General features: G+C 43.9%; 1 protein-coding gene and 1 long non-coding RNA gene across 3 annotated transcripts; one reads left to right on the forward strand and one right to left on the reverse strand.

Moving 5' to 3' along the window:
- Positions 1-2,888: 2,888 nt before the first annotated feature.
- LOC111948458 lies at positions 2,889-5,370 on the reverse strand. 2 transcript variants are annotated; one of them, XR_002874477.1, is made up of 2 exons: positions 5,140-5,370; positions 2,889-3,392 (listed from the first exon to the last, which is right to left on the reverse strand). It is a non-coding gene; the product is annotated as an uncharacterized LOC111948458 (long non-coding RNA). The 2 variants fall into 2 exon arrangements; XR_002874476.1 differs by having other exon boundaries at positions 4,641-5,370.
- Positions 5,371-5,492: 122 nt separating this feature from the next.
- lhx1 (LIM homeobox 1) lies at positions 5,493-13,305 on the forward strand. The gene is made up of 5 exons (XM_023961718.1): positions 5,493-6,331; positions 7,876-8,099; positions 8,518-8,801; positions 10,314-10,479; positions 11,335-13,305. The coding sequence occupies exons 1-5, from the start codon at positions 6,162-6,164 to the stop codon at positions 11,709-11,711; spliced, it is 1,221 nt and encodes a 406-aa protein (XP_023817486.1). The 5' UTR covers positions 5,493-6,161; the 3' UTR covers positions 11,712-13,305.
- Positions 13,306-14,212: the final 907 nt, after the last annotated feature.

The raw sequence follows: 14,212 nt of genomic DNA on the forward strand, positions 1-14,212 counted from the left end.
TGTGCAAGAGACATATTTTATTTATTTGAATGTATCCTTAATATTATTATTACACCATATATGACATATTTATTGAATAATAATAATAATAATAATCACATCACGCATTCACCAATGCGTCTGCAGCTTCGACACCGATGACAGTCGGACGCCCCCGGTGCTCCCCCGTGCTGGGCCCCGAGGGGCCCTAAATCCCCGCCGCTCTTTCCCGCGGCTCTCGCCTGACGCGCAGCATGCCGCAGCGAGCAGCGCCTTGCCTATACATTAGCCATCCATTTGCAGCAGCTGACACCTCTCCAACATAAAACCGTAAGGCGGAGGTAACGTATCGCTCTCCTGGCGAAAATAAAGCTTTGTCTGTTCGCTGATCTATGGGATCTAAAAATAAAGCCGCGGCTTTGATGCGGGCTTTACTGCGCCTTTTGCGCACACAGAAGCGTCCATGAGGATGAATAGTGCGGCACTGAATGTGGCGGGAGCAGCACAGCAGCATCGTTCACTCTTTCCCATCGTCTCCATTTGACTCCGCCATGAGCATATTTACTACTGGACGGTGTTGGAGTCTGTTCACTTTGTTTAGAGTTTATGGTCAATAATTACAGAGAAACATGTTCCTAGAATGTTTCAGTGATTTGTTTGATTTTTGCTGCTTTGTTAAGCAGAACCTAATGCCAAGGTAGGCCAACAGGTGCGGATACCTGCTGTGCGCTGGTTAAGATGCTCTTTTATCCGGGTTCTGTCGTGGCTCGGTTGTGGAGTCAGGACTTCAGAAGGGTGGTCCAGGTGACGTTTCAGAGTATAGGCCTGAAGCAGGTCAACTTTTCAAATCCTATATATATAGATATATGGCAGTAACATAATTCAAATATAGTCTTATTTCTGCCCAATGTAATATTCTCACCTGTTTAGGCCTCGTTAAGAAAACTCAAAGAAACTGTTTATTTATTTTACTGAATTGGCCTAAAAAAACTTACAACATTAAGCACATTTGAACATTGTTGTAATCAATACAAGTGAAACGAATTTGATTTGGTTTTGTTCATCGTTGTGACGTAGGCTACAACCTGAAGTTGACAGGAGTGGCCCGTCACTGCTCAGTAGAGTATCACGGAAGATCTTCATCGTTATCATCATCATTTAAACAAATAATAGGGAGAAGAGGCGGCTGCAGGGGCGGCTGCGTCCGCTGCAGGCTGTTTGGTATCAGCAGCAGCAGCAGCTCCCCGTGCTTGCGGGCATATCCACCCCGACCCCGTTTCCAGCTTTCTCTTTTTCTTTATTGTATTTTTTATTGAAGTATTTTCGAGCCGGGCTATAGCAGCAGCAGCTATCGGCCGCTGTGCAGCCGGTCCCCTCAGCTTTGGCCAGCAGTTATTAGTCACATCTCAGAGGGAGTGGTTATCGCCTCACTTTCTATTCTAATCATTAGTGATCCCGGCCCTTTCACCTCCTGCAGAATCATCTCGCAGACGCATTCATCTAGACTAGAAGTGATTTGCGGGCTGCTTCCCTCCAGGCCTACTGGCTCCGATGGCACCAGCGTCTCTCTTCTAGTCTCCTTCTTCCTTTTTTTCTGCGTTTCATTCTTTCAGAAATCATCCATTTTCTGTTTAATTTAATGAAACACTATTTTGAACTTATTCATGTAAAAAAAGCCAAAGAGCATTATTTTTTTATGTAAAAAAGTAGTCGTTTCATGTAAAAGTATAAGATTATTTGTTTGGGACTTTTCTGCATTTTCTTTGAAAATTCTCCATCAGCTCATTACTTGCTGACGTCATTTTTACTACTGCCAAGCTTTAGCTGTGAGTTTAATGAGTTGTTTTAAAAACCTTTTTTAAATATCAGGCTCATTCTGGCTGCTTCCCTTTTAATAAAATGAGCTCCTATTCTGAGAACTGAAGGAACAATGGAATCATTTAATGCTGTGCGTTATTATTATTATTATCATTGATGTTGTTCGGCCTATAAATCATTTTCCTCTGGATTGTATTCACCCCCTAAAGTAAAGGGCGGGATCTTGTGGAGCCCTGTTTGTGACCTCGGTGTCTCGTGCCAACCCCCCCCCCCCCCCCATCCCCACCACCTCCCCCATTCATCCATCTGTATTAGACTTATTTCTTTCATCAAAAAGTAGCGTCGGAGAAGCGCGAGCGCGCGGGCACGCGGCTGCCGCTGTGATGGTTTGAGGTCGGTTGCAGCAAATCCTTGGGTGTAGTTGGAAGGTGGAGGGGGGTGGGGGTAACGAACTGAGAAGAGACAGCTGCTGGAGATGATCTATAAATCATCCCATTGGATTTCTCTCGGCGCAGGCCGGCCTGGAGTTGGGAAGTCTGGAAAAATGTTTACACAGAGTTGCTGGTTCAATAATCCAAGCTGAGCTCTCATTGGCGCATGTTTGGCTGCCGGTCAGGGGTGGGGTGCAGTGGGGCTGCTAGGTCGGTCGATTATTGAATTAGTGCGATTGTTTGATGCTGCGAAGCTTTTTTCCCGCAAAAATCAAAATTTTGGGCGATTTTCTTTCCAGCCTAATGACGATGGATGGATGGATGGATGGATTTGAAAACTCCACCACACGATTAAAATAAGCGGTTCACCTTGGCGCACGGTCACGTGACATGCGAAAAGCGCAGATCGAGCAAAGCTGAAAGGTTTCCTGAGAAAAATTGGGAAACTCTGAATTACCATTGCTGATTTCTCTAATCGTGAAACAGCAACAGGAAATGGGTTTTAAAAATTCAATAGTTGTTATTTCTCCGCACTTTTAAAACAAACAAATGCCCCCCCCTCCAATTTTTTCCTTGTTTCTGTTTGAAAGGCTGACGTCATTCCTTCCACGTGCTGACGCTTACTAAACAGGAAAAAAGATGAAACATTACACAAATGAGGACGTTTCGCAGAAGTTGGATTTTTTTATTACAGAAGAAACGTGTTCATGTGTCAGAATGATCCATGGCTCTTATTATGAACATCAGCACCTGTTTACACTTTCCTTTTCCTAAAAAAAAGAGGAGGGGGGAAAAAGGCAGAAATGATGCAAGCAGCAGAGCTGAACAGCGGACTCTTACCCTCCTCCTCTTCCTCCTCTTCCTCCCTCGGTACACTTCGTTGATCAAAGCTCCGGTCGGGGGTGATATTTCTTGCTGAATTACTGAAGGGCCCCTCCCTCATGACAGCCTGGTCGCCCCGGCTGAGGGGTCGCTCCGTCCGGCGCGCACAGCCGCCTTCCCCCCGGCATCCCTCCGTTTCTCCCTCTTTCGCATTTAAAGGCCTTTCCTCTTTCTAGAGAATCACATGCTGGATGCGGGATTGAGCTTTACTCCACATGCTGGAATCCGCTCCTTCCAGTTTCCCCCGCGCTGCTGTGGGGTCGCTGTGTCTCCAAACTGAAGCTGGAGAAGAGAAACAAACGTGTCGTGTTTAGAAAGAATGATTGCATCTTCTTCACTACCTCGTTCATGAGCTCGGATTCATTATCCGGCAGTGGACCACTTCACTGATCCAAACTTCATCAACTCTCACTGGCTGAGCATCCATTCACTGAACTGGACCTGCGTTGATAAAAAAAAAAATAAGAAGAAAAAAACATCAACACGAGCCAATGTAAACGTTAAAGAGAGGGCCCTTCAAACTCGTTTTTTTCTGTTTAAATCCTTTCTTTCATACATCTGCCACTGTCACGCGCAAATGATACATTTCCCCAAAAAGAAAGAAAATGGGATTCCTGCTTCTGTAGTTTGAACCCAGAGGCAGACGCACAATTCTGATTTACAGCTGCTATATCCGCGTCAGAATAAAAATACTCTGCAAGTACAGGATTACAGGGGAGAGGTTAAAGCTGCTTCTGAGCATCTGATGGTGCCTGGAGGGGTGCTGAGATAGTTTAATAGTTTAAGCTTATAGTCCATATTCTGATTTCTTTCTGTTGGTGAATTAATCTCCGGCTGGACGCCCCCCCCCTCCCTCCCCCATTTTGCTCTCCCTCTCTGGTTTATTGCAAAGCAGGCAGAGCTTATCCTCGCTGACACACTATCAACACATCTTCTACTCATAGAAATAACATCAACTTTTGTTGTAAAAAGAGGACTTTGTTCGGCATTGGAGGGTATTTGTGCTGCAGAAGAGCCTATGACTGAATATTGATTCAGTTTATATGCAATAAGTAAATACAAAGTTGTAGTCAAAGCAGCAGCAGGCGGAAAGCCGACAGCTACTTGGAATAAACAAAAACAAAAAACAACAACGAAAAAAAGAACCGAGTAGGCCACAGGGCGCACGCGCACGTGTGTGCCTTATCTCTTTCTTTTCTGAAAGTCAGTGACACAAGAGCTCACGGGGTGTTGTAGGGGTGCCCCCACTTGCCAGGAGGGGGCAGCTGAACGGGTGGGATTTTTGCATGAAAATGAGCTCATGCGCAAAAGGCCGGCGGCAGGAGGATGCGCGCGTGTCACTTGTCTGCCTGTGACCGAGAAAAGTGCACAAATACAAGCTTTAAATCAAGGCGCCAAAAGCATAATTTTGAACATGACGTCGTTTTTCTGGCATAATAATAATTAATAAACACGAAATAAACTGACTAAAATAACTGGAGCATTAAAACGTAAACATATATTTTTGAAACAAGAAAATGTCTGACATACCGCTGACTTTGTGCCCGTTTATGATGAAAACACAAACTGTCTCTGAGTCTGACTCAAGTCCGGGGAGCGCAGTTTAGCCTGCTTGTTCTTGCTGGACTCCACGTGGACCGGACGTCTGTGTCTGATGGGCCCGAGCTCCTGACCAGCTGAGCTGTCAACTTTCGAGCCTGCCCATCTCTCCTTACTTCCTCTTCACACACCAAAAAGAAAGCTGCGCCACCGGTGCGGACGGCGCCGCGCGGAGGATCTCCAGGCGCGTCATCTGCATTTCAGACGCGCTGCTTCCCCCCGTGGAGCCAAATATTTAGTTGATGGCATGACACGTCCCACTTCCAACTACATTCAGGGCTTGATGCTGTTTGTCCACAATTCAAGCGTCCTGTTCTTCTCTGATAATAGCAAGCAAAGCCGCGCAGCCGCGCGTCCTTTCCAAAGGAACAGCAAGATTACGCGAATAAAAATGAAGCCCCCATAATATTCCCCCCGCATTCGCCTCTACCTGGTCAGATTCTTCTTCTTGTCCCCTTCTTGCTGAAAAGCCTTTTTTCGGCAGCGTTCGTGCGTCTCTCTCCGCGCTCGAAGCCCTCACTGCAGCTCCAAACCCATTCAGTAACAGATGACAGTTTGCAGGAAAATTCTTGACAATTGGTGTCTTGAGTGTGTGGCATAAATAGCACGCGGAACCCTCGCTGGGTTATGATGGGGCGGCTTGATGGTTTATTACATGGCGGGGCGCTGATTGGTCAGGGTGCGACCTGACGTCAGGAGGACAGGAATAAGGCTGGGTTGGAGCTTTAGGAGCAAGACCAGAGACCCGGCGCATCCCCGCACCCGCACTGGACACCGAGGGTCAACTTACCCTCCACGCGCGACCGGAGCGACCAGTTTGTCCCAGCATCGAAGATCCCGGAGCATCCATCAGAGAGAGGGAGAGAGAGACGTTCTTTGGTTTCTTCTCCTGAGTGTGTGGTTGTATTTTCGGTGGGTCTTTGGACAGTGGATATGGATACGTTGCCATGCTAAAACAAACTGCATCCTTTACAGATGCGCGTTCTGCCTGGTGACAGATCTGATCTGACAGCCTCTCATTAGACGTATCTTCCATCTCTGACGGACAGACAGCGCTCTTGCTTGACCGATGCGTCACTTCCAAGAGCGCAAGGACAACCTAAGTGGCTCTGCTCTTTTCCAGTGAGCCGAATTTTCCCTCGGACCCATTCAAGGACTGCTTCTGTACTCCCGCAGCCCCTTTGGGATCTTCACCTGAAAGGACGCCCACCTGTTCTGTTAGTGACCCCCGTTTCTGTTCAATTCTTTTCGGATGGAGCGCTTTACGCATGCAAGGAAAAATCCGCGCTGACGTTTCATCGACTGACTTCTCCACGCACATTGACCCGGGAGCTGCAGGCGGATCGTGGAGGGAGACGGCAGACACCCCGTCAATGCTAACCCCGTGCTTTTGATTCTGCTTGTGCGTGCGCTTTATTCATTCATTGGGGGCGGTTGTTGCCCAGCCGAACCATGGTCCACTGCGCCGGCTGTGAGAGGCCTATCCTGGACCGCTTTCTGCTGAACGTGCTGGACAGAGCCTGGCACGTCAAGTGCGTGCAGTGCTGCGAGTGCAAATGTAATCTGACAGAGAAGTGTTTTTCTCGGGAGGGGAGACTGTACTGCAAAAACGACTTTTTTAGGTAAGCAGCGAGAAGGAGGCACAGAAGACTGTTTGTGTTTGTAACGTGGTTGTTCTTCCATGCAGGTTTGTTGGAAAAGCTCCCGGACGCGCTCAGAAACCTTTATTTTAGGAGCAGAAATAAATACAAGACACGATATTAAAGTAGAGTGAAGGCTTATTACGCACAACTTCAAATGCAGCAAATTCCAGCTGCTGTAGAGTTAGCAGAAAATACGTTTAGTTTCATTTTTCAATTCACAACATGTCAAAGATTTAAAAAGTAGGCCTATTTTGGGACAGTGAAAGCAGCAACAATCACAAGAAAAAAGAACTGTTCGTTTTCCAGGAATAAACCAGCAACAGTGAACATTTGACAGAGGTCCTCTGTCTGCTGCTTGATTTAACCTTTTCATTTTAGTCCAAAACGACCCTAAACGCGCAAAGCAGGACATTGATGATGTCGCTTCTTCATCTGCTGTTTAAGAAGAACAAAAGACGAGCTGGGACATTTAACCCGTGCGTTCTCCTGTTGACCAAGTAATAGGGGGCGGTTTGTTAGGAAAAGGAGAAAATGACACTTCGGTGTGTTTTCTTTTCAACAGCGAGAGGAGGGCGCACAGATCAAACCCGGCCGCAGGAGCCGCAGCCCCGCCTGTTTGCTCAGTCCCCTCTCAGAGGGACGTGATAAGTGGATTTGAATAGTAAACGAGCTAAACAGATCAAGTCCGCAGACAAAACAATCACAGACGGGCAGTCAGTCGGCAGCGCACGCCGCTCAATCCACATAGAACGCGGGTGTCAGAGGTGGGGAGGATTTATCAGCGTCAACCTGCTCTGTGAAGCTCAGGAGGGTGAGACTTTAGGATGGATGCAAAGATTTGAGGGAAAGAGGCTGCGCTGCAGCGCAGGCAGGCCCAACTAAGAGAAAGCTTTGTTTTTAAAGGGAGAGAAAGGGAACTACAAAACAAAGGATCAAAATACAAACATTTCAAATTTAAACCTCATCATTATTATTATTATTATTATTATTATTATTATTATTATTATTATTATTATTAATAATAATAATAATAATAATAATAATAATAATAATAGTAGTAGTAGTATGATTTTATTGAGATTGTTGCAATGTCGAAGGACAGCAGATAGATTAGGATATTTGTTATAAACTACATGGAATTAAATTTTCAGAAGTAAGTTAAAATGTTTTTTAATGTTCATTTCATACAAATGTTCTTTATCTGAAGGTTTTTCTCTGTACTTTAAAATGACCCGATAAATAACTAGATAAAAAATAAAAATGCACAAACATTATATATAAATATATATATATATATATATATATATATATATATATATATATATATATATATATATATATATATATATATATATATATATTGAGGCCAGTGACCTCTGGCATCAGCATTTTCTAAAGCGTCCATGTATTACGGCGCTCCGCTTTCGCGGCATCAGCAGAGCTGCAGGCTGCTGATCTTATCATTAATTAAACTCTTCAAAATGGTCGCGACTTTCTGACAGCGCCTCGTTTCCTTCCTGTAGGCGGTTCGGCACCAAGTGCGGCGGCTGCTCGCAGGGCATCTCTCCCAACGACCTGGTCCGGAGGGCCCGCAGCAAGGTGTTCCACCTCAACTGCTTCACCTGCATGATGTGCAACAAGCAGCTGTCCACCGGCGAGGAGCTCTACATCATAGACGAGAACAAATTCGTTTGCAAAGAAGACTACCTAAGTAATTCCAGTGTGAAAGATACTAACCTCCTCTCGGGTAAGGCGTTATGACTATCTTGTCGTATTTAAAATATATATATATATATATATAATTTCAATTTTAAATAATCTTTGGATAATGTGAACATTTTTGGATTAAACAACCGATGAGGTTTTTTGTTTCTTTTGCTGAAAACCCGTTTTTTTTGGTTTCACAAACCGGGGGATGTGAAACAAAACGTTTAAACCACACAAAGCAAAGAACTGGAAGCTTTTTACTTTTTCTAAAGCTAAAATATATGATTTTAAATTTTTTACTTTATGTATTCATTTAACATGTTTTCATCATTAGCCTAATTTATTTATTTGACAGTGTTCTGTTTTTCGCCTGTTGAAAAGTGGCCCCAAATGAATGAAGCTCAGTCCTAAATGTGATGAATGTGACGTAAAGTAAAGCTGGGGGTTTGTTCGCGCAGTGACAGCGTGCAGTGATCCGAGTTTATCCCCGGACTCTCAAGACCCGCTCCAAGACGACGTGGTCTTAAAAGACACGGAGATAGCAGCCCTGTCCGACAAGGAGACGGTGAACAACGAGAACGACGACCAGAACCTGGGAGGGAAGAGGCGCGGGCCCAGAACCACCATCAAGGCGAAGCAGCTGGAGACGCTGAAGGCTGCGTTTGCTGCCACCCCTAAACCAACCAGACACATCCGGGAGCAACTGGCTCAGGAAACCGGGCTCAACATGAGGGTCATCCAGGTGAGCATATCCAGCTCTGGCTATAGTTGCTGTAAGTCTGTCTGACGCGCTGAAGCAAGACATATTCAAATTGGCACCAACAAAAAAAAAAAAAAACGTGTTTGGAGATGCAGTTGCGCAAAGGTTTCAGCACCTGTCTTACTGTGGTCCAGTGAGTTTCCTCACATGTGTCTGGAACGGTCCACACACCGGCATCACAAATCTGGGACCCCTGCAGGTTTCGTAGAGGTGGGCTCGCGCCCTGTCTGCTTTATAGGGTGTTACGCGCCCATTAAAAGGTGTGATGTCACATATTCTGTTTTATGAAGACACACATCCCTGCCAAGATGCCAGGCTGCGCCGATCGGGCACGTCTCAACCCATCAGCGAGGCTCCACCCCCCGCAGTCCTTCCACCCGTGCATCCTCCCACACCACCCCCTTCAGCCCTCACTCATCTTAAAAGCTGGCCCCCCTCCCCTCCACGTAGCGCGGTCACATTGAATTCATTAAAGCAAAGATTGGCCTATGGTTGAGCTTCATTTGGAAATGGGTAATTTATATGGGTATTCTTGATTCTTGGCGCAATCAACATGGATAAGTCGCCAACTGGCTGAGCCAGCTGCAGAGAGCGCCGAGGGTCCTGGCACGGCGCGCCAATCACGTTTAGCCATTCTATGACTTCTGCCAGCCAACTGGAAACACAAGACTCTTCCTTAAAGGCTCCTACGTTATCTATTATTATTATTATTATTATTATTAGTATTAGTATTAGTATTAGTATTAGTATTATTATATACTTTGTTGTTGTTGTTATTATATATTTACCTTTGATATATTTCAAACTACAAAAATCGGCCTATCTATTTAAGATCTAAACATAAAAAATGTGTATTATATATAATTGAAAAGGCAATCTAAAATTGTATTTTATTTTATTCGATAAAAATCATGTTGTTAAATGTTTTCTATATTAAAAAAATCCAAATGTGTTGAACATTAGGATGATGATCAAAGGTAAGAGGGCATGACATTCCAGTTCATTGGAGAGTAAGTGAGATCGCCGAGGTAAGGAAGTGGGATAACTGCTGTTAGGGGACCGTGGGTGAGGGGGAGAGGGTGGGGGTCGTAATTAAATGAGGCCGTTCTACAGATTAGGAAATGATAACCGCAGGAGCCCGGTAATACACTGGTAACAACCCTCCTATTAAGTATTCATTTGAGATTTTAAGGCTTCACAGCTATGGCCGTCACTCGGGCTAAATGGAGGGCAAAAAGATCATTAGATAGGTTAGGTGTCACTCTGATTCGTGTAGCCATAATTGCGCACAACGCTCTCCGCCACCAAGCACCGTCGCGCGCCACAGAAGGCGCAGAGCGCGCGCGCGGTGCAAATAGTTTAACCATGGGATAGAAAATATGTTTAGACTTAAAAGCGCATGTGAATGCAATGTTATTATTTATACATTTTAAAGCAGAAGAGGCCTCTGCTTATGCTCGAAATGACGGCTGCGTTTTTCTTTGGCACTTCCAGGTCTGGTTCCAGAATAGACGGTCGAAAGAGAGACGCATGAAGCAGCTGAGCGCGTTAGGCGCACGGAGGCATGCATTCTTCCGGAGCCCGAGGCGGATGAGAACGCTGGTGGACCGGCTGGAGCCCGGAGAACTCATTCCCAACGGACCTTTCTCTTACTACGGAGGTAAAGACGGTTCCATTTGCCCTACAAAGACGAAGACATTTGGACATTTTCATTTGGAAAATTATATTTCTTCTTCAAATGCGGCTGTTGGTCGCGGTTTCAGTATTAAATGTTGAGCTTAAAGAGTCTCTAAAAATCTGTAAAACAAAGATTTTTTTTGTATCTCATTTAATATTTTTTTCCAATAATTTGGAGCCTCAAAACACACACACACACACACAAACATTCCATCATATACTGTTCTGCTCTGCAATAATAATGAACACATTTCCTTGTGGAAATGTCTTTTTAATTTATTTTACCTATGGTAAAAATAAAGAAATTTACAAAAGATCAAACTAATCATATACATATCGTTTTGACTTTTGGCTTTAAGCTCTTAAGTACATTTTTTAAAAGAAAATTCAGAGGAAAGATTTTTTCTCCTTGCAGTGCCAGTCACATGGCCTGAGCAACTCTGCTGTTAAAATGCTATAAAATATAAGTTCATTACATGTGCGATCTGTGTCTCTTCTGCTGAAGCAAAATGACGCACAATTTTGTGCTGAAACAAAAAAAGAAGTTTGTCTCAGTAGGTAGAACTGCTGATGAAAAAGCTCCATTTTAATTAATTTTGTGACCACGTTGTTCTCCCCACCCAATTGCAGTTTTGATTTAAGTGTAACATGCTCTGTGACTAATGTAGCGCAGCTAGGGTCTCTTTTCCTTTTCTCTCTTTCCATCTTTTTATAATACTAATCAAGCTATGTATTATATATTCCATGACTCTTTTGACATCCCTGGAATTATCCCTTCACAACAAGCCTTGTAAATTAGAACTGACGCCGATCTCCTCTTTTCTTCTTGGATCAACAGATTATCAGAGTGAGTACTACGGCCCTGGAGGGAACTATGACTTTTTCCCTCAAGGACCTCCATCATCGCAGGCACAAACCCCAGTTGATCTCCCCTTCGTGCCCTCTTCAGGCCCCACGGGCACTCCCCTTGGAGGCATGGACCACCCGCTGCCAGGCCACCATCCCTCCAGTGAGGTGCAGCGCTTCTCCGATATCATATCCCACCACCCAGGGGACTCTCCCAGCCCAGAACCTGGCATTCCAGGGCCGTTGCACAGCATCTCATCTGAGGTGTTCGGTCCCAGCCCACCCTTTACCTCACTGTCATTAAACAGCAACGGATACAACCATCTGTCTCACCAGCCCACGGAGATGAACGAGGGCACTGTGTGGTAGCTTTCTGGACGACATGGCTCTAACAGGCAGAGATTCAGATCTGGAGGATAACAAGGTTTGGTGGTGGTTGGGGGCAGGGGTCAAGACAGGACACAAGGAAACTGTTGGGGGAACAACATAAATATTTGTCATTTTTATAACTATATTTATTTATTTATCCTTATCATTTCGAATTTTCTTCATTTATTGATTCTTTTTTATGAGAAGATTTATCCAGCATAACAATTATGCTCACTGTTGGCAGTATTGTGTATGGGTGTTTCCGTTGCTTCTTTCAGTTGCTCGCCCACAGAACATCAAAAACTGGACTTACAAACAGAACACCCCCAGCACCAGAAAAAAAAAAAGCAAAAATGAAACAGGGCAAAACTGCGAAAATGCCTCTAATTCCCTTTCCTGTCTTATTGAACAGCCTCACTCTGCTGCTGGTTCCTGTCAGTGGCCATCCATAGCAGTTGAAACAAACATTAGAAGGTGTGCTGGGAAAAAAAGTTCCTGAAAACTTGTACTATGTGTGCCAAACGTGGCACCGTCATTTGGTACTGTCAAAGACTTCAATAGCTTTACAGAGATGATAAAGGGGCCAAGGCATTTTCGTTTTTGTTTTTTTTGTGCTGACTCTAGGAAAACTGACATCAATTCAGACTGTCAGCGGTACTAGATATGTTTGTGTTTATTGAGAAGATCTTCAGACCTCTTTGCCTTTTAAGGCTCTGCCATATTGACACTCAACCTTTTTCACCATATTTTTCTGAAGGCCAGAGGAAATTACAGTTATGATCTCCATGTGGACTGCTTGTTTTGGTTTCAGTGGTCCCACCAAACCTGCAGAAGATTGCCTTCAAAAGGCAAGCCAACTGAAACCCTTGACGGATTGCAAGCCCTTTATTAAAAAAATGGAAATGAACTTGAAATGCTGAAAAGAACTCTACCTTCTAAAAATCCTCTACTGGGGTTCTGAATGAGACTGATAACAGTCAACTGTTTACGTAATCTATTTAATTCAGGAGTCCAAAAGTCTTGACTAATATGTTTTAGAACCTCTTTGTCCACATAAAAATGTTCCAAGCAACCAACCAAACTTTTGTATCAATTTCACTTATATTGTATGGAGATAAAAACATATTTGCTGGGTTGTGATTCACTGTGCTAGTTTGTACGAGATGTTGTTTACAGAAAAGGTAAAAAATAAAAAAATAAAAAAACCCAAGTAAAGTAGACATTTTGCCAAAATTGAAAAAGAGAGCACAAATACTGTGAAAGTGCTTTGCACTAATAACGCAGTGCGTGTTGAAACAAACAGATGTGTTAAAGAAGCAATTGATTTGTGATTCTTTTTCAGCCTAATGATGATGCATTCATAAAATTGTTCATATGCTTAGGTTTTATTTTTGTGTCTTCAAAGAAGAAAATCCAAACCTATTAAAAATGATGGTCAAACATGTTTTCTTAAATATCCAGCCCTCATGGTATGTCTTTTATTGTTCCAATAAACCTGAGCTTATGTGACCTCCAGTGCATATTAGACCATTCACTGTATAAATTCAACATGTTGACAGATGTGTTTCTAATAAATCTAGAAAACAGAAAAGTATTTTTAACTATTTTCTTTGAAACGGCTGTATTGTTACAGTTAAGTGGAAAAACTCCGTGCAGCTTCACATCACTGCACCTTTTGGACCATTGTCACTTCTTTTATCAGTGTGCATGGCTGACGTTCCCTTCACACACAATGCACAATAGTTGGCCTCTGTTGACACAATAACGAGTTAACATTTGGTAGAGTTCATGAAAAGAAGTCAAAAAAAGAGAGAAACAGAAACAGCGCTTGGTGGAAGGTGACATAAAGACAAAAATATGCAAAATTGAGACAGAAGGAGAGCGCAATATTTCAAAGAGTTGCAAAGAGATGCTGCACAGCTCGGCTTTGCCTTGGGAGTTATGAGAGCTCATCCCTTACTGTCAACCTGACTGCTCTCCGTTCCCTGCCGCTGCATTGGACCAGTTTCTGAACATTTCATCCTCAAGTAGAAGAGGAGTAGGAGGCTGATGGTGATTTTTACGTTCCTGCACGCTTTAGAAGCAGCCAGTGAAGCTGCTTTTTGCAGTAGGCCCAGCAGAGAGTTATTCATTCCAACTCTTCATGCAGCTGCAAAGCTTGACATTCTTCCACTTACGCTCAGTAAGTATTAGCAGAGTATCTGTGGAGGACAATGATGAACTGACCATGACTGCAGCTCCGTGCTTGTTATGCTTCTTAGTCCTCTATAGAATCACTACTTCTTACAGTCTTTTATTGTTGGGAAGCAGTCCTGTTGCTGGGGGGAATTCTTTAAACTTATTTTGGTTGATGCAACATTAATAATGGTACACACTTTCAAACACTGAAGTGTGATCTTTTGCAGAAAAGAAAAAAAAACTCCCACACAATGTGGAGCCAGATAGGCACTGGGATTGTGGCCTAAATCTGAGGGAACCTTTATCTTCCTAATGCTGCACAT

Source organism: Oryzias latipes, chromosome 13 (assembly GCF_002234675.1).
Source record: "Oryzias latipes chromosome 13, ASM223467v1".
Lineage (NCBI taxonomy): Eukaryota > Metazoa > Chordata > Actinopteri > Beloniformes > Adrianichthyidae > Oryzias > Oryzias latipes.

Bases quoted from the DNA above. Each gene is read 5' to 3' on its own strand.
- lhx1 (XM_023961718.1), top strand. From the start codon at position 6,162: ATGGTCCACTGCGCCGGCTGTGAGAGGCCTATCCTGGACCGCTTTCTG. The intron at 6,332-7,875 runs GTAAGCAGCGAG...TCCTTCCTGTAG, and splicing joins TGCAAAAACGACTTTTTTAG to GCGGTTCGGCACCAAGTGCG. The intron at 8,802-10,313 runs GTGAGCATATCC...TGGCACTTCCAG, and splicing joins TCAACATGAGGGTCATCCAG to GTCTGGTTCCAGAATAGACG.